The sequence below is a fragment of the Geotrypetes seraphini genome, chromosome 2 (genome assembly GCF_902459505.1).
Source record: "Geotrypetes seraphini chromosome 2, aGeoSer1.1, whole genome shotgun sequence".
Lineage (NCBI taxonomy): Eukaryota > Metazoa > Chordata > Amphibia > Gymnophiona > Dermophiidae > Geotrypetes > Geotrypetes seraphini.
Genome location: NC_047085.1, coordinates 71,564,282 through 71,588,031, shown reverse-complemented (window position 1 = coordinate 71,588,031; position 23,750 = coordinate 71,564,282). Strand labels below are relative to the sequence as shown.

General features: G+C 41.3%; 1 protein-coding gene across 2 annotated transcripts in view; it reads left to right on the top strand.

Moving 5' to 3' along the window:
* Positions 1-23,750, top strand: part of CPQ (carboxypeptidase Q) — a 366,663-nt gene that overhangs the window by 110,232 nt on the left and 232,681 nt on the right. For both annotated transcript variants that reach the window (XM_033934451.1, XM_033934454.1), the window contains one exon: positions 16,466-16,673. In XM_033934451.1, the coding sequence (XP_033790342.1) occupies positions 16,466-16,673 (208 nt within the window). The remainder of the gene's footprint in view (positions 1-16,465; positions 16,674-23,750) is intronic.

Here is a 23,750-nt window from a genome sequence, read left to right as displayed (position 1 = left end):
ATGGGTGCGACAGGGAAGAGATAAGAAGAAATGCTTCTTATGGATAGATGGGAGTAGGGGAGAAAAAAGTGGGAGGAGATGGTACACATGGATTGATGGCAGGGAAGGCATGGAAAAATAGATTTTGAGAAAAAAGCAGAAAAATGGAAGAAAGTTGAATGTTAAAAGTTAATGCTAAAGACACATGTATTTGCTGTAAGATTCAGGGATAATAATTACAGACCTGAGGTCAGAAATAGGCTATGATATCAAATCATTCAACTGACCCACATTGGTAACAAAATTTATGGAGAGTGATCAAAATAAAGTTTATAAAAATACTCAGAGATGTGGAAGGAAGGCTTGAATACCTCCCTTGGGTGAAGAGTTCACCTTCCAGTCATTGTTGTTTTATAAAAACTTTGATCACTAACTCCACAGAATATTGCTTGATTCAGTCTCAAAAAACTTTCATAATAAAGATTTTTAACGTATTTGAGAGTCACTGTGTGTTGTACTATGTGCTGAAATAACACTTAGCTTAAGCAGGACTTGGGGGTCCCAACGTGGCCCCGTTTCGTTCCCTGCGTCAGGGGACCCGAGTGGTATAATTCAAACAGGTTCCTGATGAGATGCTGTTGAAAAATCGCTCTCATGACTATCAAAATGATTCTAGTAAAGAAACAAACAGTAAAAACAAGAGTCAGATGTGGGTGAAACAAATCTCTAATAACCACACTGAGACTTGAAAATAACACATTGTTGCAATAGCTCTAGGGCAGGGGTGCCCAACGCGTCGATCGCGATCGACCAGTAGCTCAGGAAGGCAACTCGAGTCGATCGCACTCGTGTTGCCGTCCTGATCTACGGGCCGATCAGCCTTCCTCTCCAGTGTTCTCCCTAGGGCCTTTTAGCTGGGCGGTCCGCCCAGCTGTCATCTGCCGCTGCTGAACATTTAAAAAAAACCAGCTTGGAGATTTCAGCCCCTAGCGAACTTATGCTCCGGGCTCTAACGTGTGCGTGCAGGCTTCTCTTCTCTTCCCTCCGAAACCGGAAGTTATGCCCGGGGAGGGGGAGGGGGGGGAGAAGGGAAGCCGGCACGCACATGTTGAGAGCCCTGAAGCAAGCGTTCGCTACGGGCTAAGGCGGGAGACATGTTAGTGAAGCATTTCCTCTTCTTGCTGCCGGGTCTTGCCTACTTTCTGTTTCCGCGAAGGCAGGACCCGGCAGCATTTCCCCCAACAGTTCCTCGCGATGCTGGTCGGCCGAAGCAGGGAGAGGTTGGGGCGGCGTCGGCTTTTGGGCGTGTTATTGGTGGCGGTTTGGGTCCTGGTCCCCGATGGCAGTTTGGGTCCCCGATGGCAGTGGCAGTGTCTTGGGGGAGGGCAGAGAGAAAGAAAGAAAGAAAAAGGGCAGGCAGGGAGACAGAAGGAAAGAAGAGAAACAGAAAAAAAGGAAAGGGAGGCAGAGAGAAAGAAAGGGCAGGGAGAGAGGAAGGAAAAGTTGGGGGAGGGAATGAGGTCAGGAGGAGAGGAAGCATACAGGCTAAAAGAAGGGAAGAAAGATTGGATGCACAGTCAGAAGAAGAAAATGCAACCAGAGACTCATGAAATCACCAGACAAGGTAGGAAAAATGATTTTATTTTAATTTAGTGATCAAAATGTGTCTGAATTTATATCTGCTGTCTATATTTTACACTAAGGTCCCCTTTTACTAAACCGCAATAGAGGTTTTTGGCGCAGGGAGCCTATGAGCCTCGAGAGCTGGGCATTCAGCGCAGCTCCCTGCACTCTAAAAACTGCTATCGTGGTTTAGTAAAAAGGGAGGGGGGTATATTTGTCTATTTTTGTATGGTTGTTACTGAGGTGATAGTGCATAGAGTCATCTGCTTTGACCTCTTTGAAAAACCCTGGAATAGGAATGATAATTAACATTTTCTATGAGTACAGTGTGCTTTGTGTTTTTTTTAAATTTTATTGTTGGTAGATCATTTTGACTTGGTCATTTTAAAAGTAGCTCGCAAGCCCAAAAAGTGTGGGCACCCCTGCTCTAGGGAATAGGAAGCACAGCAAAATGAAACTAATATAAAGAGCTCCTTAGAGCTTACATACCTCTGCTGGAAAACAGTTGTTTAATTCAAAAACCGCCAGGCAGAAAGCAGATTTCTGGCACTATTTAAGTGCAAAAACGCTGGAAAAACGTCAAAAAACGTCATGACATCAAAAACGTGATGATGTCACGACGTCAGCTGACAGAAGTGAAAAAAATGAAAAAACTGACAAAGGAGAAATCCTGAAGTGGAAATGAGTGAATCCAGTTAAAGGAATGCTAACCACTCAATCTCATTATTAAGACCTCGGGGGTGCAGTGTATTCAAAGTAAAGATCCATTGCTGTTCTTTTCTCCATAACCATTTAGCTATGTCTCCACCTCTTGTGGATGTGACAGTATCCAGAATAGAAAACTTAAGGTCTGTCAGGTCATGATTTTGTACAATCCAGTGAGCCACTAAGGGAGCTTCCTTCACTTTAGATCTAATTCTACTGATATGCTCACCTATTCGTACTTTGATACTTCTAGTGGTACATCCCACATAGTAAAGGTGGCAAGGGCACTGGATAATGTATATTACCTGCTTTGTACTGCAGGTAGTAGCCAGGCGTATAGACTTAATCTGTGTTGTAAGTGACATATAGGCTAAGTTCACACTGTGTACACACATTTTACATGAACCACACGGGCTGTGCTCGTCTCCCTCCTCTACCTCTGTCTTTCTCAAAAATTGTGAATGCACCAAAAGTTGTTTAAGGTTCCGCTGTTTAGAAAAAGCAAACCGTGGAAATTCTTGGAACTCTGGGTGATATCTCAAAATGTTCCAATGCTGTTTGATGATTCTTTTGATGTGAAAGGCGTGAATGGAGTATGGGAGTACACAGACCAATGAGGGTGAGTCCTGAGATCGTGATGAGTTCAACAAAAGATCTCGGTTGGCATACAGTGCACGTTTGTATGCTTTGCAAATAACAGAGGATGGATACCCCTTCTCTTCAAACCGGATCTTCATATCTGTGGCTTGCTGGATAAATTCATGAGTAGTGGAACAAAGCCTCCGCAGTCATAAAAACTGACCTGTCGGTATATTATTTCTAAGGTGTTGAGGATGAAAACTGCTGTATTGTAAAAGATTGTTCCTGTCAGTAGGTTTCCGGTAGATGCTGGTGCTGAACCTCCCATGTTCCAGACATCTCTGAGTTCCACATCTCTGAGTATTTTTATAAACTTTATTTTGATCACTCTCCATGAATTTTGTTACCAATGTGGGTCAGTTGAATGATTTGATATGAAAGACACATGTATGGCAGAAAGTGAAGGAGAGAAAAACAGCAAATGGATAAGGTGGCCCTAGATACACAGTTAAGAGCACAGACAGAAGGACGTGCAGCCAGAGACTGGGAAATATGATTTGAAAACCAAAATCACCAGACAACAAAGGTAGGGGAAATGATTTTATTTTTAATATAGTGATTGAATTGTGTCACGTTTTGAGAAATTACATCTGCTGTCTATATTTTGCCCTGTTCAGAAAGAAATGCATTTGTTTCTATTTCTGTGGGGGTTGTACTGTATGTAGAGTCTTGCATCTTAAGGTTTTGTATATATTACTACTTTTAGTTTGTGGTCCTGTACTTGCAAAGGGGTTATCTGTGTTAAGCATGTGTGACCAAGGCCAGGTGTTCTGGTAGGAATGAATGTTGAGAAACATACAGTGTGCTTTGTGCAGTTTAATTTTGTGGTTAACCATTATGTACTGTTAATAAGACTATATTGTGTGTATATATGAAAAATGAATGGAAAAAAATGGTAATTACAATTAGTACTTTTATGGGGGGGGGTCTGGGGTGGAGCTTGGGCGGGTCTGGGGCAGAGCTTGTGGCCCCCCCCCCTAACAATAAAGCATTCCACTGCCTATGGTCAGAGCTGAAAATCCAAGTTCACAAAGATTAGAAGAACCAAATGGTTAATAAAGCCTTGACTGCTTTGTTGCTCAAGTTAGGATAAGTACTGCATAAAAAATAAAACTAAAATTACTTGCCATTAGTTTTCAAGGACCAATCACGTCAAAGAATGATGCTTATCTGAGTGGATGTATCCTTATGTACACAGATGCTCATAACATTGATAGACTCTTGCTTGCATATGCGATGTACATGTCGTCTATTCTAGTATATACTTATGATGGGAATTTTAAAAAATAAAGTAAGTTTCTGGAATCTCTTATGACACATCCGAAATCTCTTCGGGGCACACCAGTTTGAGAGACACTGGCCTAGCCGATCTAGGTGCCTAACTTCATTTTCTTAATTGTTTTAATTGGTGCCATTAATTGAACAACGCTATTAGAAAGTATTTAATAAACAATTTTTAAAAAATTAATTAGCTGGTAGGCATATACTGCAAGGTGCCTACTGGTAAGTAGGTATGGTTAGGGGCAGATTTTGGGCATGGTTTGACTTGGGTGCTGGTAGTTGCCTAACTTAGGCACACTCATTAAGTCATGAAAACCCTGGTTTAAATGGGAGCGTGCCTAAGGTTTCAATGCCTACCCATGTCTAAAGACTGCTTAGGCACTGCTAGGCATGATTCTATAAACATTGCCTAGTAGATGATTGATAATTGTACTCAGTAGCTCCTAGAAGTTAGGTGCCATTTATAGAATCAGGCCCAAAGAGCTAAATGCTGGTTTATTTGCTACTTTGGCCATCTTGAACCTTTCCATGTTGTGTAGTTCTGAAGACTATAGAATACTAGTTCTTTCCCAGTCCATAGAGGAGTATATTTTTTGGTTTAGGAGACTCTCTGGCCAAGTTGCAGCAGTAGGTATCTTATTGTTTTTCCTGAACTGCATATTCTCATCTCGGCAGGTTTCTTCTTTGGAACTTGGTAGTGTTTTGTTTGTTTTGATTAAGGAGCTTCCTTATCATTAGATACCAATTGATTTGATTTATGGAGTATACAATTGCATGCAATGCACTAGGAGATTTCGAGCTGGTTTCCTTATCCTGCCCTTAATGGGACAGGCTGATTCCTGTGCTTAAGGACAGACCTGTGTGACCATCACAAAGCTTTAGGCACCACACTCATAGTTTGACATGATTTGACCTTTAAGGTGAATTTAATAAATACAGCACAGTTTCCTGTGGAACATTTTAGTTCATCTGGGTTCTCTATTCATTTGTTTATACATATGTGTGGTTAGAAGAGACCTCTAGTGGCTTTACTAAAGTACTGGATTTTAATTTGTAAAAACTCCCTCCCCTGAACTCTGTAGATTCCAGAACAAAGTGAGGGCACTCTTGACCAGTGAAAGTAATGATAGGAAAAGTCCGCTTTTGGAGGGAAACTGTGATTGGTATAAAACTCCAGCCCTGTTTGAATTCTTTTGTCTTGGGCTTCTTCCCCAGCATTCTTACCACAGAGTAAGGTGGTTTAGTAGCCGTGTTAATCCACTTTTAACATAAAAGAAAAGAAAACAAGATGATTCTTTTTTATTGGACCAAATTAATACTTTTTTAAATTAGTTTTTGAAGGTAACTATTTTTCTTCAGATCAGAAATGAACAAATGTTGACAAGTATCAGAATATATGTGAAACATAAAAGCACTCATTCACACAAATACAAAATCGGATGTTCAAAATATATCAACAGAAGCAAAAAACACCCAAAATAATTAGCACAAAAAGTACTACATTTTTAACAAAGGAGATGGGCCTCAGAGACCTATATTTAGGCAGTTGACTGCTGATGTTTGTTGCAGGTCAGTATTTCAATAATCGGCCCAAACTCCCAATACTAATCTATTAAATATTTTTAAAAGTTTTTATAAATAATTTTGATATTTTAATATATTTTAACATTTTTAATCTTCATCAATATCCTAACTGTTAAATTTGCATGTCGTATATAATATCTTTATGCAATGATTATTGTCATAAGTAAAAGATAGCACCCTTAATTCAAAAAGCACTTATCTTTGTAAACGCCGCTGAATATGAACGGCACTGCTTAGTGAAACCCAACGGGCCTCCGTTTCACCCTACTAGGCTTCATCAGGGGATAATGTTGAAAAAACAGCGATTTAGTGTGTGATAAAGTATATTTTTCATATAGAGATTTTAAAGTTAGCGCTAAATAAACTACCAGCAACTTATGGAACGCAACTTCCTGTGTGATTCAAAAATCTTCAAAATGGTGCCACAAGCTAAGGATGCCAAGCACATAAATAGCTAATCAAATTGAGTTACATCATACCTCTTAGTTTAAAAAAATAAAAGAGGTAGATTTAAAGATTGTCACTACTATTTGTTTTGAAAAAACTTTTGCTCAGTAGAAAGCAGACCAATCAGTCCTGTCATTAAGCCCATTCGGGGACAATGTTTGTAAGTTGAAAATCCAATGACATTCTCTGCATCTCAAGGCTAAACAACGATCACCTGAAGAAAGAGCTGTTAGGATGGGAGGACATAAGAGAAGTGGAAAGACAGTGGTCTAAGCTGAAAGGAGCGATAAAAATGGCTACGGACCTTTATGTGAAGAAAATAAATAAAAAGTAGAGAAAAAGGAAGCTGATATGGTTCTCCAAACTAGTGGCGGAGAAAATAAAGAGGAAAGAGTTGGCATTCGTGAAATATAAAAAAAAAACTCAAGAAGAGGAGTGCAGAAAGGACTACAGGGTGAAACTGAAAGAAGCCAAGAGAGAAAAACGTCTGGCAAAAGCACAGGCGGAAGAACAAATGGCTAAAAATGTAAAAAAGAGAGACAAAAATTTTTTCGGATATATTAGTGAAAGGAGGACGATGAAAAATGGAATTGCTAAACTAAAAGATGCTGTGGAGAGTGATGAGGAAAAAGCAAATGTGCTAAACAAATACTTCTGTTCTGTGTTCACAGAAGAAAATCCTGGAGAAGGACCAAGATTGTCTGGCAAAGATACACGAGAAATGGAGTAGATTCTGTGCCATTCACAGAGGAGAGTGTTTATGAGCAACTTGAAAAACTGAAGGTGGACAAAGCGATGGGATCAGACGGGATCTATCCTAGGATACTAAGGGAGCTCAGAGGCAAGTCCTATTAAAGACTTGTTCAACAAATCTCTGGAGATGGGAGTGGTTCCTGGGGATTGGAGGAGAGTGGATGTGGTCCCTATTCACAAAAGTAGTCACAGGGATGAAGCAGGAAACTACAGGCCAGTGAGCCTCACTTTGGTTGTTGGAAAAATAATGGAAGTATTGCTGAAAGAAACATAGAAACATAGAAAGATGACGGCAGATAAGGGCCATATAGCCCATCAAGTCTGCCCACACCATTTACCCACCCTCTTAAGTCTTCTGACCCCTTAAGTATAATTGTAATTATACTGTCACTCTACTGACCCGCTCATTCAAGTCCTAGTGACCCTATCCCTTGGCATGACCCCGTAGGGATCCCACATGGGTGTCCCATTTGTTCTTGAAGTCTGGGATGCTGCGTGCCTCGACCACCTGCACTGGAAGCTTGTTCCAATGCTCGATCACTCTCTCCGTGAAGAAGTACTTCCTTGCGTCTCCACGAAACTTCCCTCCCCTGAGTTTGAGCGGATGTCCTCTTGTGGTCGAGGGTCCCCTGAGAAGAAAGATATCCTCTTCCACCTTGACCCGTCCCGTGATGTACTTAAATGTCTCAATCATGTCTCCCCTCTCCCTACGCTCTTCAAGAAAGGAAAGTGTACTTCCTTGAATCTAATGGGTTTCAGGATCCGAGGCAACATGGCTTTACAAAAGGTAAATCGTGCCAAACGAACCTGATTGAATTTTTTGATTGGGTGACCAGAGAGCTGGATCGAGGACATATGCTATATGTAATTTACTTAGATTTCAGCAAAGTCTTTGATATGGTTCCTCATAGGAGGCTGTTGAACAAACTTGAAGGGCTGAAGTTAGAAACATAGAAACATAGAAGATGACGGCAGAAAAGGGCCACAGCCCATCAAGTCTGCCCACTCCAACAACCCTACCCCCCTAGAGATCCCACATGTGTATCCCATTTCCTTTTAAAATCCTTCACGCTGCTGGCCCAAAGTGGTGAACTGGGTTAGAAACTGGCTGTTGGACAGACGCCAGAGGGTGGTGGTTAATGGAAGTCGCTCGGAGGAAGGAAAGGTGAGTAGTGGAGTCCCTCAGGGTTCGGTGCTGGAGCCGATCCTGTTCAATATGTTTGTGAGTGACATTGCTGAAGGGTTAGAAGGAAAAGCGTGCCGTTTTGCAGATGATACCAAGATTTGTAACAGAGTAGACACCGAAGAGGGAGTGGAAAATATGAAAAAGGATCTGCAAAAGTTAGAGGAATGGTCTAATGCCTGGCAACTAAAATTCAATGCAAAGAAATGCAGAGTAATGCATTTGGGGATTAATAATCGGAAGGAACCGTATTTGCTGGGAGGTGAGAAGCTGATATGCACGGACGAGGAGAGGGACCTTGGGGTGATAGTGTCCGAAGATCTAAAGGTGAAAAAACAGTGTGACAAGGCAGTGGCTGCTGCCAGAAGGATGCTGGGCTGTATAAAGAGAGGCATAGCCAGTAGAAGGAAGAAAGTGTTGATGCCCCTGTACAGGTCATTGGTAAGGCCCCACTTGGAGTATTGTGTTCAGTTTTGGAGACCGTATCTGGCGAAGAACATAAGAAGATTTGAACCGTTCTAGAGGAGGGTGATGAAAACGATAGGAGGCTTGCACCAGAAGATGTATGAGGAGAGACTGGAAGCCCTAAATATGTATAACCTAGAGGAAAGGAGAGACAGGGGAGATATGATTCAGACGTTCAAATACTTGAAGGGTATTAACGTAGAACAAAATCTTTTCCAGAGAAAGGAAAATGGTAAAACCAGAGGACATAATTTGAGGTTGAGGGGTGGTAGATTCAAGAGCAATGTTAAGAAATTCTACTTTATGGAGAGGGTGGTGGAATGCGCTCCCGAGAGAGATGGTGGAGAGGAAAACGGTGACTGAAAGAAGCGTGGGATGAACACAGAGGATCTAGAATCAGAAACTAATATTAAACATAGAACTAAGGCCAGTACTGGGCAGACTTGCACGGTCTGTGTCTGTATTTGGCCGTTTGGTGGAGGATGGGCTGGAGAGGGCTTCAATGGCTGGGAGGGTTTAGATGGGATGGAGAAGGTTTTAACGGAGATTTCAGCAGTTGGAACCCAAGCACAGTACTGGGTAGAGCTTTGGATTCTTGACCAGAAATAGCTAAGAGAAAAAATTTAAATTGAATCAGGTTGGGCAGACTGGATGGATCATTCGGGTCTTTATCTGCCTTCATCTACTATGTTACTATGTTACATTCTTTGTGATCACATCTATAACAAAGCCTTTTAGATTGTTAAACGTATGAGAAGCATCTAAACAATGTTGAACTAAAGGCTCTTTAACAATTGCTCTTTTTATGTTAGATTTATGTTCGGCCAGACGCATCTTAAACGGTCTCGTTGTCATGACAACATAAATTTTATGACATGGGCAAGTGATTACATGAACCATGTGATATGTTTTACAAATACTGAAATTGTATAACTTATCGTGGGTTTGATCTGCATAGAAAATTCACAAAAAGAGCAGTAACCACATTTAAAATGCTCTGTTGGAAATCAATTAGTTGGCATTTTACCAATTGGCTTTAGAATTCCTTAAGATTTTTTCCCCTAGAAAAGGCAAATCTTAAATTTGTGTATTGAAAGGAAGGAAGAGATTGAATTACATCCCATCTATTTCTAATAATTCTGGTGATATCAACACTTTGGGTTCCTTTGACTAAGCTGCGGGGGTTAGCGCGAGCTAATATTCAGCGCACGCTAAAAACGCTACCGCAGCTTAGTAAAAGTAGCCCTTAATGTAGAGTGCTGAAGAACACATGTAATAGTTTGCTCAGAATTGAAAGACGAGCTTTTTTTGAAATCTGATAATAATAAATCTCTGTTGTTATATTTGACTCTCTTGTATGCCCGATGTATAACTTGATTGGGGTAGCCTCATTCACTTAATTTATTTTTAAGACTTTTAGCTTGTATCTTGAAGTCTTTTAACTGTGAACAATTTCGTCTAAGCCTCAACATCTGAGAAAAAGCCAAACTTTTTTTTAAAGATATTTAGGATGGCAAATGATATATTCTAAGAAATAATTTTTTGCCATCGGTTTTTCAAATGTTTTAGTTGTAAACATATTGAGGGGCATAATCGAAAGGAATGTCCATTTTCATCCAAGTCACAAGTCATCCAAAGTAGAAAACAGCTTAGGACACATTTTCGAAAAATACATCCAAATTATTTTTCATTTCGAAAATAGTCTAAGTATACCTCCTGCCAATCTGATCGTCCAAGCTGCTAAATCGTCCATCTTTATTCTACATTTTCATCCAACTTTTCATCCAAGTCCAAAATGCCTAGAACAAACCCTGTTGGACGTGGGAGGGGTATGCAAAGTGATGGACTGCACACCCAGACATGCCACCTAAATAGTGGGGTACCTTACAGCGCACTGCTGTGAACTTCACAAAAAGGGTGCCATGTCTTCATCTCACTAGTAAAAGCCCCCCAAACTACCTCCAGAATCCCCTAGACTCACTTATCTACCACCCCAATAGCCCTTATGGCTGCAGGAGCCACTTTTATGCCAGTAAAAAAGGGTTTTAGGGGGTGTATATGGGAGTGCACATGTTTAAGTATCAATGCAGTGATTACAGGGGCTAATGGGCATGGGTCCTCCTCTCTATGGGTCCCTAACCCACCCCCAAGACGACTTAAGCTGCCTCTGTGCTGGACAACTAGGCTTTCCTATGCCAGGCGGCCAGGTGATGATGGTCTGGAGGCTGAATTTTAAAGATGTGATTAATATTTTTAGGGGGGGGTCGGTGATCACTGGGGTAGTGTAGGGGGGGTCTGTGTTATGTGTTTTCAGTGCTTATCTGGTGAGTTTAGGTGAGTTAATCTCACCAAATGGTCTAAGTCACAACGTTTTACATGGTTTTACATGGTCTAAGTCACAACGTCCAAGTTCCGTCGATCATGGGCTGTATAACTTTCGGTTATACATGCTCTACAACTAAGTCTAAGCCGGCCCACGTCCCGCCCAACTCCCGCCCTCGACACTCTTCCCAAAACACCCCGCTTAGCTTTGGTCGTTCAGCTGCCTATGCCGTTTAGAAATACGTCCAAAACCCATTTTTAGTATCGGCACTTGGACGTTTTTGAGAAATGTTCATCCAAGTGCCAACTTAGGCCGGTTTTTGGACATAATTCTCTTTCGATTATGAGCCCCATATTCTTTCAAATTTTCAAAAGTCTTATTGCTCTTTGAACAATGTTCAACTAGCAGGTGGAAAATGGCCAATGTTCTATTTTAAGCAATAATGACCACATGCTAATATTGCCGTTAGTGTGAGGGCCCTTATTGCAACCCATTTTATAGGCAGTACAGGCTCATATGCTTATCACATGCTAATCAGCAAGCAGCAGTGTGACTGCACTAACTGGTGTAGACACGCCCACTCTCAACACCCCCCCCCCCCTCGGCCTCAACGCACAACACAGTAAGTCCTTTTAAGTTGTGGTAAGCATGCAGTAGTGTTTACTGCAAATTGGTAAAAGACCCTCATAATAGCCATAATTTGTGGGCAAAAATGCACTTCCCACATCTGACCTTTTGTAACTTTGGCAATTTTTATGACAAGTGGAGGAAACCAAAACATCTCTAATTTTCTGCCTTCTTTGTGTAAACAGATTCTTATTGTAAACAGTTCTAAGTTTGCACCATATGCCAAGGTTGCTTAAAGGTGTTTTTGATAGGGTTTAATATACAGGAAAACCACAAGTCACAATGATAGTGGTAGGATATACACTTACTACATGTTAATAGCAAAGATTAATGTGCGCTAAGTGCAAGGCCTATGCAGTAAGTTTCAAGTTTCCTATTTATTTGATAGCCTGGCCTTTGATAACACATTTCTCAGGATATTTTGACAAGAACCCAATCCCCACAGCTAAAGTTCTGAGCCTCAGGGCAAGAATTTCTCTTTTAACTACTTGATATTAGGAGAGAGATCAGGAAAAACATTTATCAGATGACCATGAAGAGGAATCATTCTGAACCTGAAAAATAGGAACAAAATCATATCTTTTATCAGAAGTCCATGTGAAGGTGACAACCATAGTACCTCTGCTAGGAGCCCTTTTACTAAACTGCGTTACGTGCAGAGTTAATGTAAGAGGACTTAGCATTCCTAAATAGGTAGTTAGCGCTCCCACATGAACTGAAAAAAATTTGAAAAATGTCTCAAATACTGCCATGTTGGAAATGGACTTAACATATTTTAACAAGGGACTTTCCCTTGTGCTAATATAGGACTCCTTTTACTAAACGGCACTAGAGGTTTTTAGCGCTGGCCAGCAAGGTAAATGCCCTGATGGTCATAGGAATTCTGTGAGCATCGGAGCGTTTATCTTGCTTGCCCATGCTAAAAATCTCTACCGACATTTAGTAAAACCCAACTGTAGTTAGTATAAGGGTCTTTTAGATCAGTGTTTTTCAATCTTTTTACACCTATGGACAGGCAGAAATAAAATAATTATTCTGTGGACCGGCATCGGTCTGTGGACCGGCGGTTGAAGAACACTGGGCTAAGTCGTGGGCCAGACCCCGCCCATCTCTACCCAATCTTCACCCCAGACCCCGCCCCCATAATAGTACTAATTACACTTTGCACGTCCCGTGCCTCATCTGGAAGCCCCGCCCCACCCCACCCCACCATGCGCCCAGGTGGAAAAGGAAGCTGCGTCAGAGTGAAGCTTTGGGCAAACAGCACCGCTTGCACAATTACAGTTCCCGTTGCCTTTCTTACCTGCGTTGCTTGCTTGTCTTACTTTCCGTCGATGGGGGAGGGGGGCATGTTGCCGATTGGGGTGGGGCCCACGTTACCAATTGGGGGAGGCCCGTGTTGCCGATCGATGCTGGAGGGGCCCATCGCTATTTGGAAAAAACAATGTTGATGCCCTCCTTCATCGAGCCCCCCTGACCATTTTGGACCCTAGGCATGTGCCTACTTGGCCTATTGGTTAATCCTGCCCTGGTCACAAGTACCCAGCAAGATCCCAAAGAGTAAAACATACAGTATCCCATGCAGCTTAGTCTAGGAATAAGCTTCGGATTTCCATAAGTCCATTTTAATAATGGTTTATGAACTTTTAGGACATTATCAAAGCCTTTATAAAGCTAACCGCTTTCACCATATTGTCTGGCAAGGAATTCCAGATTTCCCACTGAAGAAATGCATCTACTCACATGAAATTTTGAAAAACACCCATTATTATAGTAAATATCGTTTCCCCATATTCTCAGGCTTAGTATGCAAATGATAAATCTGCATCCTCAGTTTCTTTACTTTTTTGAAGCCTTGTTACTCTTGTTTGTCTTTTCCTTTGGGGCTAGCCTCACTGCTGATGTGAGCTTTGTAATTGTCTTCCATAAGTGTATAAATTGTCAATTTGTCTATGTCTTGGTTTTGTTCTGTAAATCCTTTCTTTAAACTGCTTCATATTTTGGATGAACAATATGCAGGTTGCCATGACTGCATTTTGCGTCCCTGTCCTCCCCTTCTACTATTTGCTCTGTAGTTAGATGGATGGGGTTTTGTTTAAAGATGGCACATAAGTGATCTGTTTTATGTAGCTTCAAAAATTAAAGTTGTAAGTAAGCAGAAGGAGTGTTCTATGACCTCAAGCACTAATATTTCCTCAGGAGTGAAATAAAATGCAGAAAAGATAAATATTAATTATTGGCGGTAGGGGGGGGGTTAGAATATTTTAAAATCATGTCCACCTCCCAGAACTGCTGCTTCAAACAGTTTAACTTTTCATCCTATGCCTAAAATATGCTAGTTAGCTTTCATTGTGTTTTCTTCCAGTGTATAATTATAGGTAATTAATGTTGGGGAATTATGACAGGTTTGAAAGCTGTAAGGATTTTAGCACTTAACACTCTTAAGCTTTTTTAAATCTTTTTATATACCTAACTATGATTTGAACAAATAGGTGGCTACAAAAGGTGACTGTAATTACAGTACATTTGGCATTTTCTTATATAGGCATATGGAAAGGTTTATGTATATATATATATATATACTGGTTTTTTAGCCCGTTATATTAACAGGTGCTAGCAGCCCTTCTCCCTTCCTTTTACCTCCCCCCTGTCTAGCAGCATCCCTTCCCTGCTCCCCCTTTCAAGTGATGCCAAAGTCCAGTACTGCCCCTAAACATGCCCACTTCTTGGCTTTGGTGTAACTAGGTGTCTCTAGGCACCATGGACCCAGGCACCAGTCCTTGAGGGCACCTAGTAGTACCTAATTTTTAAAATTAGTTTTTAATTATTTTGTAATGATGCAACCAATTATCGTGCAACTTAAAACCAATTAAAACATTTAAGTTAGGCGCTGGTAGGTGTGATCTAGGCAACCGCCAGTGCCTAACTTTCAGCAGCTTTTTGAGAATCCGGCCCAAAGAGCATTAAAAATGTTGCGGTCATATACCATAGTAGAAAATAATTACATGATAAGAAAATACAGAATACATAGGGAGCTTTGCTTTCAACTAAAGCCAATTTTTATTCACAAATTCCCAGATATTTTGAAAGCATAAAAACAAAAGAGGCAGCCATGCTGCACACTTCTACAATATACAAAAGGAGAAGCAGATATCAGGGGTGTCAAAATAATTAATACTTATCATAGAATAAGGGGTCTTTTTATCAAGCTGCGGTAGGAGTTTAACGCGCGTAATACCGTGCGTTAAACCGCCTGCCGTGCTAGCCGCTAACGCCTGCATTGAGCAGGCGTTAGTTTTTTAGCCAGCCGCGGGAGTTAGCGTGTGATGAAATGTCCGACGCGCTAACCCCGCTAGCCCGGCTTGATAAAAGGACCCCTAAACGTCCAAATAAATATATACAAGATTTTCTTTTCCAAAACATTACACCCAAAACCATTGAAATGACCATATGTTTAAAAAATCTTAGATATAGCAGCCAGGACTAGCCTTAGTAACTGTGGGTCCTGTGCAGACAAGTTCAATGGGTCCTTTTCCTGGTATGTAATTATTCATATCTGGTTTCATTGGTGTAAATTCTGGCGCCCAAAGTTGAACATGGATCTCAGCATCACTTCTTGCTGTTCTATAAAGGGCACCTATCCTGAAACTCCTTTATAGAATACTGTTCAAAACTGATTTATTTTTTTTTTGTGATAAATTTTGAACACCATTTTTACCCTTATTTTGAATTATATTTATTGAATTTTCAATATAATCAAGATTAACTTGTACAGAAAGGAAATTCAGCAAGAAAATAGATAAGTAAACATTATAAAACATCAAATAAGAGCTTAAATTTCTACTCAAGTCCTCAAATGGGAACCAAGATAGGTGATAGGCGAACATTTACCCTTATTGCACAAGGCAGACACTTATCACATGGGTCTGTGTTCTGTGCCTCAGTAGATAGCGTGGGTGTATACCCCCTACCTGCCAAGGCATGGCATGGTCTCTCCCTCTAGTATGTCCCTCCCCCCCAATTTACCCAGCTATTCCCATACCTTCTTGACAGCAAACACCTATCATTCCATCTCATCCCCCCAAGATCTAACCCTCCCAAAAGAACTTCCCCCCGGTTTCTCTGATGAAGCAGTGGATGAGTGGTCCCAGCCCACTAGATTCTGGGAGTTAAAAATGATGCCTATGATCCCTAATAGTAATTTTGCGGGTACTACTGCTAGTTTTCATCCTGCCATTAAGGATGACTTCTATATAAGACAACCACTAGGGACCTAGGCACCATTTTGAAATCTGGCAGCTAGTAGGATGGGAATAGAGGAGGGCTGCTTCAGTTCTTCTCCATCTCCCTACCAGGGAAATTCATAGGTTAGTCCTGGGGTGGGGTGAGGTGGGTGGTTTAGGGCAGGATTGAGATATTGGGGGAGTGACTTCTGCTTAGTAGGAGGTTTTGGGGGAGGGGCCTGAATTATGAGGATTCCTGTTGGGGTTAGATCTTGGGGATGAGGTATAATTGTGGAGATGGTTGCTGTCTAGAAGTGCTGATCTGAGAGGCAGGAATGGTAGGGAGAGGAGTCAGATGAGAGGGAGCTTATATCACATTTTGTCTAATTAGGGCCAGCAGCCGTATTACCAGATTGCTAGCCATGCCCATCTTTACCCATGACGCACACAAATCCTGCTAAGCAGTTACCATTAGTTAGGGGTTTTTTTTGTTTTTTACTATGCTGGTTTTTATTTAGAATGTAATAACTAGAACAAATCTACTGTAATGTCTACCCATACTAGTTGCTTTGCATCATTTAATAATCTTCCCCCCTAAATATTCTTTCATGTAATTAGTACATCTATTTGCAGGAATTACAGCTGATGTCCTAGTGGTAACCTCATTCACAGAATTGCACAGAAGAGCTCCGGAGGCCAGAGGGAAGATTGTTGTCTACAACCAGCCTTTTGTCAGTTATGAAGAAACTGTGAAATACAGATCATTTGGGGCGGTAGAAGCTGCCAAAGTTGGAGCAGTAGCATCCCTGATCAGATCTATTGCTTCCTTTTCTATTTATAGGTAAGGTTGATATCCACAGGTCAGCTTCTCACTGGCTTACTTTTTTTTATGTTACTTTGTTAATCAAAAGACAAGAGTTTCTCTGGCATGACAATTTGCTTTTCCAAAGTAATGCATTTTATATTCAAAAGAATGACTAAGTACAGAAATGAAATAAGAAGAAAAACTCCAGGTTTCTGGTGATGTTCAGTATTGCCTCAGGGTTATAACAAAACCCCATTATGCTTAGCAAAGTACTGTATTTGTGCTATATTTTATTATATCCTCCCATGATTGTTGCTGTTGTTCGGGTCTACAATGACACCCAGATCTTTTTCTTGGGCACTGACCCCCAAGGTGGACCCTAGCATCTGGTAACTATGATGTGGGTTATTCTTCCCAATGTGCATCCCTTTGCATTTATCCACATTAAATTTCATCTGCCATTTGGACACCTAGACTTCTAATTTCCTAAGGTCTGCCTGCAGTTTTTCCACAATTTGCATGTGTTTTAAACTTTGAACAGTTTAGTGTCATCTGCAAATTTAATCACCTCACTCACTGTTCTAATTTCAGGATAATTTAAAAATAAGTTAAATAGCACCGGTCCCAGTACAGATCCCTGTGGCACTCCAGTATTAACCCTCTTCCATTGAGAAAAATAGCCATTTATCCCTATTCTCTGTTTTCTATCCGATAACCAATTCCTAATCCACAACTGAACTTTGCCTCATATCCCATGATTCTTTATTTTTTCTCAGGAGCATTTCATGAGGAACTTTGTCAAAAGCTTTCTGAAAGTCTAGAGTCTGAGCCAAGTCCTATGTACATCTTTCTATTGAGTTCTACAGTGGTACCTTGGTTTACGAACGTAATTAGTTCCAAAAGCATGCTCGTTAACCAAAGCAGTTGTTTATAAAAGCAAAGTTCCCCATAGCCCATAATGCAAACTCAGAAGATTCTTTCCACAACCAAAGTTTGCATCGGCCAAAACGGGAGGGCAGCCATACGGGGACCACAAGGGAAGGAAGCCACCCCGCTGAAGGGGCTGCGGCACCTACAGTCAGGTACCCACCCCTGGGCCACCATATCTGAGAGCTCGGTTTGCGAATCAACGCTCGTTTTGTGAAGCACAATTTGCGAAAGTGTTTTGCTCGTCTTGGCAAAGCACTCACAAACCGTGTTACTCACAAACTGAGGTTTGACTGTATTATATAAGTTAAGAGGGCCCTCTGTTGTAATAAATATTTATGTATGCCAACTTTGGCAGATTCATCCTGAATTTGTCATCTGATGAGTATCAAATTAAGAGGCTTTTTTTTTTACTAAGCTGTGGTAAGGGAAAGAGGACTTGTTGCTTTGACATTTCAAAGCTGACATTCAAAGCAGTGGGCAATGGAGGATTAAGTGACTTGCCCAGGATCACAAGGAGCAGCACCAGGATTTGATCTCACAACCTCTGGGTGCAGAGGCAGCAGCTCAACCAGGAGGCCACAGCCCTTCCATCAGTAGATGCTAGTACATGCTTACCACAGGATGCACTGAGGGAGCCATATTATTGTGCACTGGATTAGCATGTGAGCTCTTACAGCCTACAGAATGTCTGGCAATAAGGGCTCACATACTAATTTTTGTTAATGGCTACATGCTAATAGCAACATTAGTGTATGAGCATTAATTGGGAAAATGGAAAATAAGCCATTTTCTGGCTGCAGTAAAAATGACCTTAGCATTCAGCAAAGACCAGTGTAAAGGGCATGTTAAGGCCACTTTTTGCACAGCTTAGTTAAAGGAACCCTACAGATTAAGTGCACATCGGTTAAGCGCACACTTGGGTTATCCGCAGCCTACCACCATGGTCCCGTTTTTTTTACATTAAAGTTAATGGACATAAACTCTGGATAATTGCAATTCTGATAAGCACACAATCTGCTTATGCGCACTGATGTTATAAGTCCTACCTCTGTTCGTTCAAGTTTACGTTCACTCTGGTTAAAAGCAATCACATTCTCACGTTGATGAGCCACGTGTTTCGGATCAGCAGTCTAGGCCTGGCCAGGTGTTCAAACTTTTGAAAATGTACCATGGCGTCTCTTGAAGAAAAACCTTTGTCTTTGGCTGAATGTGTCCAACACGCTTGTCAAAAGTTATTGTCTTTGGTTGAACGTGTTGATATCTTAAAGAGACTTGACCAACGGGAGAGTCAGGTCTCTATTGCAAAACATTACAGTGTTTATCCTAGCCAAATTTCTAGGATTCACAAAAAAAACAAGCCATATTGAAAGACTGGCAAAACAACAGCAATCCTACCAGGAAACGGAAAAGAATTGGGAAGGCTGGAGACATTGAACAGGCGTTGCTGCGATGGTTTACTGAAGCTAGAAGTCGTCAACTTCCAATCAGTGGGCCTCTGCTGATGGAGAAAGCAGCACAGCTATCCGAAGAACTGGGCATAGAAGACTTCAAAGCAAGAAACGGATGGCTAGAGAGGTGGAAAGTTCATAACGGCCTAAAATTTAAGAAGCAGCATGGCAAAAAACAAGACACTGATGAGTTTGGTGCAGAAAGATGGGTCATGGAAGTTTTGTCATCAGTCATGTGACATTTTCAACACTGATGAGATGGGCCTGTACTGGCGTGCTATCCCTGATGGAACATTGGCTTTCAAACGCAGCGAAACCTTTGGCTTCAAGGTGCCAAAGAAACGATTGACATTGCTGCTCATTTGCAATATAGATGGTAGTGAAAAACTCAAGCCACTGGTGATTGTGAAGAATCAAAATCCTCGTTGCTTCAAAAACATTAAACACCTGCCTGTTGAATATGAAAACAACAAAAACACATGGATGTCGGCGACACTGTGGATTGAATGGTTGCAGAAGCTTGACAATCTGATGAGAAGGCATAGGAGACACATTGTAATGCTGTGTGATAACTGTGCAGCACACAGCAATGACTTATGTCTAACCAACATCAAACTCATGTTTCTGCCACCAAACATGACCTCTTTGATCCAACCAATGGACTAGGGGATAATCGTCAACTTCAAACGTCATTACAGGTCGCTCGTCTTAAGATATGTGATGGCAGTGATTGATGCAAGCATGGAATCCAGCCCCCGAGCTGCTGAGCTCGCGAGAAAAATGACATTCCTCGACTCTCTTCACATGGTGTTTTCATCATCCACGATTTCAATTTGCTATCGACAGGTGAGCTTCGTTCACGCATCTGATGAGACAACTGAAGCTGACACTTCGACAATTGAACTCCCAGTTGAAACATATAGAAACATAGAAAATGACGGCAGAAAAGGGCCATAGCCCATCAAGTCTGCCCACTCCAACAACCCTCCCCTAATCTACACTCTATCACTCGTCCCCAATCTGCCCTCCTCTATGCTACCCTCGTAGGGATCCGACGTGGGCGTCCCATTTATTCTTAAAATCTTGTATGCTGCTGGCCATGATCACCTGCTCCGGGAGCTCGTTCCAATGGTCCACCACTCTTTCAGTGAAGAAGTACTTCCTGGTATCCCCATGAAATTTCCCCCCCCTGATTTTCAACGGATGTCCCCTTGTGGACGAGGGCCCTTTTAGAAGGAAATGTTGGACTCTCACCACAAGAGTTTGAGCTATATGTCGCTGTTGACAACTCATCTGACAGCATAAAGGATACTGCAGACAACCAAGAGTCTGATGAGGATGGAGATACTGCAGCGGTCATCATGACTAATGAAACACCTGCAGAGATTGTTTCCTTCTCAGATGCGCTGAAGTTCCTACACATGCTGCGTTGTTATCTGGAGATAAATGAATGTCACGACTATGGTCAGTTTTACAGCATCAGTAGTCAGATACACAGCCTGAATCATGCAATCTGCGTGCAGAAAACAATGACTATTTCAGTAGAATGTTGGTTTAAAAAAGGTTTACGGTGTATTGCATTAGACGGAACAGTACTGTTTCTAAAACTGAACTGTGTAGAATTGTTTTACGTGTGTTTTTTGCTGAATAAAAGTTTTATTGCATTTGACTACAGCGTACTGTGATTTTTCATGACTAAAAAGTGAAACTCAAATTAAGCACACACTCCGTTTAAGCGCACTTCTTTTAAACATGGCGGTCCGATCCGGAGGCCTTGCACTTAAGCGGAGTAGACTGTGTCTCATTTTGCCTTACGATATACTGAGACATTTTTAAAACCTGTTTTGACTTGTGTCTATGAAAAAGGAAGCTACAATTATTTATGTATGACATCATGGCTGGCCTTGAATGTGAATAAACCAATTCAAAAGAACTCACTTTTTAGTAATTCTACTGGGCAAAGGTTGCAAGGAAAATGAATGCAAGCTGTCAAGAGTGATTCTGTGAAACTGGTAATAATCAAGTCAGGGCCAGTGGATTAATTGCTTGCAGAATGAACTTGACTCTCTCCCCTGTAGCTGGTCAGTCAGATCATAGATTTGCATATTTATGTCTGCAAATTGTAAGCTATTATACTGTAACAGATGACAGTGGATAATGACCTATTGGCTCACTCAGTCTTCCTGCTTGTTTCTACATTGCTCTATCAGATTGAATGTTATTTTTCTGCATCAGCACACAAACTATAATCGGACACCCACAAATGGGCAATGCCATTACATGGTATGAGCCAGAGCAGCTCTCCCAGAGCTTAGAGATGGTTCCTGCATGCAGAAATCTCTTCAATCTAGGGTTACCAGATGTCTGGATTTCCCCAAACATATCCTCCTTTTGAGGACATGTCCAAGGGTCCAGACGGCTTTTCAAAACCCGGTACTTTGTTCAGGTTTTGAAAAGCTTCTATCAAATCACCGTTGGTTAGACAGCTGGGGGAGGGGGGAACCTAGGTCAGAATTGGGGGTGGGACTGGGGTGTGACGGGGCAGGTCTGGGGGTCTGGATTTTCCAAACGGAAAATCTGATAAACCTACCTCAATCACCTCAGTTTTGTTTTTTCCACACTGACAAACAGATGTGAAAATAAAGCTCTTCTATATTTTTTAAAAGTTTATTCTTATGTAAGGGGAAGTTATCAATGCGGGCTACCATTAAAATGTGTTATTTTACTGTTAACCCGAGTTATTAATAACTAGGCCTCACTGCTAGGGTTGCCAGCTTTTTGACAAAGAAAAACCCTACACCTGCACTGCTCCATTCCCCTCCCCTCTTTGTTCCACCCCATGCTCCACACCACCATCCCCTGCCACACCTACTGTTGTACTCTTCTCCTGCCCTACCCCTCTACAGCCAATTGTCTGTACTACCATGTGTACGAACATTCTATGATTACTTCACAAACCATATAACAAAACAGAGCTCCAGTAGCCAAATTCTGCAAAACAAAAAAAGCACTTTCTAGACCAGTGGGCTCTAACTCAAACCCTTTGCAGGGCCACATTTTGGATTTGTAGGTATTTGGAGGGCCTCAGAAAAAAATAGTTAATGTCTTATTAACGAAATGACAATTTTGCATGAGGTAAAACTCTGTATAGTTTATAAATCTTTCATTTTGGCTAAGTCCTAATAATAATATTGTAATTTATAGCTAAAGAGATATATGATCAAGAAATGTTTTATTTTACTTTTGTGATTATGATAAACATACCGAGGGTCTCAAAATAGTACCTAGCGGGCCACATGTGGCCCCCGTGCCGTGAGTTTGAGACCACTGTTCTAAACATATATACAAAACCTGTCATAATAAAGTAGCACTAATGTCTAGAACTGAACAGAGGAGTAGCCTAATACTTTGATCAGCAGGCTGCTCATGCCAGCATTGGTTTTCCTTCTAACGTCACTTCCTGGCCCTATGACCAGGAAGTGTTTTCAGAGGGGATCAAGGCCTATGCGAGCAGTTAGCTGGAGAAGTTACTCACGCTGGTAAAGATTAAAAAAGGTACTGGGGGGGAAGGAGGGCCTGAGTCTGGCATGGGGGGAGGAGGAGAGGTACCAGCGCCCCCACCAAGATGGTGCCCAGGGCAAACTGCCCTTCCATACTATGCCACTGAATGCAGAGAAACATTCTTTACCCTAAGTTAGCTGGATGGCAAATCATATGATACAGGAAATGTTAATTGCATTGTATTATCTTCCTTATTTAACTGCTACCTTGTGATGACTACCACATGCTATTTATTTGAATTTATATGTTATGTTATGTTAATCAGGTTTTCTATTCCGCCTTTACCTATTTAGTTCAACTTCGGATTGCATTACAAGCGGTTGGGTCAGTTACCCAGGAAAATACAGTGGACAGTTTAACACAGACATTTAATAGGGTTTCTACAGGTAGATCATTACAACTATTAATACAGTTAGGTCATAGTTACAAATACAAGTAAATTATTGTTGGCTCTTTGTTTTGTCCCAGGAGTTTCATTAGGCAGTTTAGAGATGAACTTTTATAATTACCATTTCAGTTACTTCAGGGTTGGCTCCCTGTCTTGGTACTGAAATGCTTTTAGAAGTTTTCTGAACCTGAGGTAGTGGTCACAAGATCGTAGTGTAAGTAGAAGTTGGTTTCAGCATTTTGCCAATTGATATTGGATGGATAAGTTAACTGTAAGATGAATTTCTCTCTTCCTCTTTAGGCAATTCTATAAAGGGGTATCTATATTTAAATGCTTATCTGGAGCCTATTCTATAAATGAAAGTAGGCGCCTACTGTCCTCTACAAAATAAGGTCGCAGATTTGATATACCACCTTTCTGTGGGTACAACCAAATTGATTTACATATATTATAACACCTCCCAAGCTCTCCACGAAGTGGGTGGAGAGCTTGGGAGGTGTTATTCCACCTGCTCATGACACAGCTTCCGCAAAGAAGACAGCCAAGTTTCCCATATACTCACCTTTATAGGACCCCCAGGGACCCATGAAGAAGACTTTTTGTCGAAACGCGGACCGTGTTGGGTCCTGTATCCCTAGCGGACTAGGTCCTTTAAGGCTCTTATGTGGATGATTTATTTTTAAGTGGATGAAATTATTTTATGTGGATGATTTCAGTGTATCTTTGGAACTTTGACACTTTCAAATAAAGTCCATTTAGGAACATCGTCACTCCACAGAGTTGTTT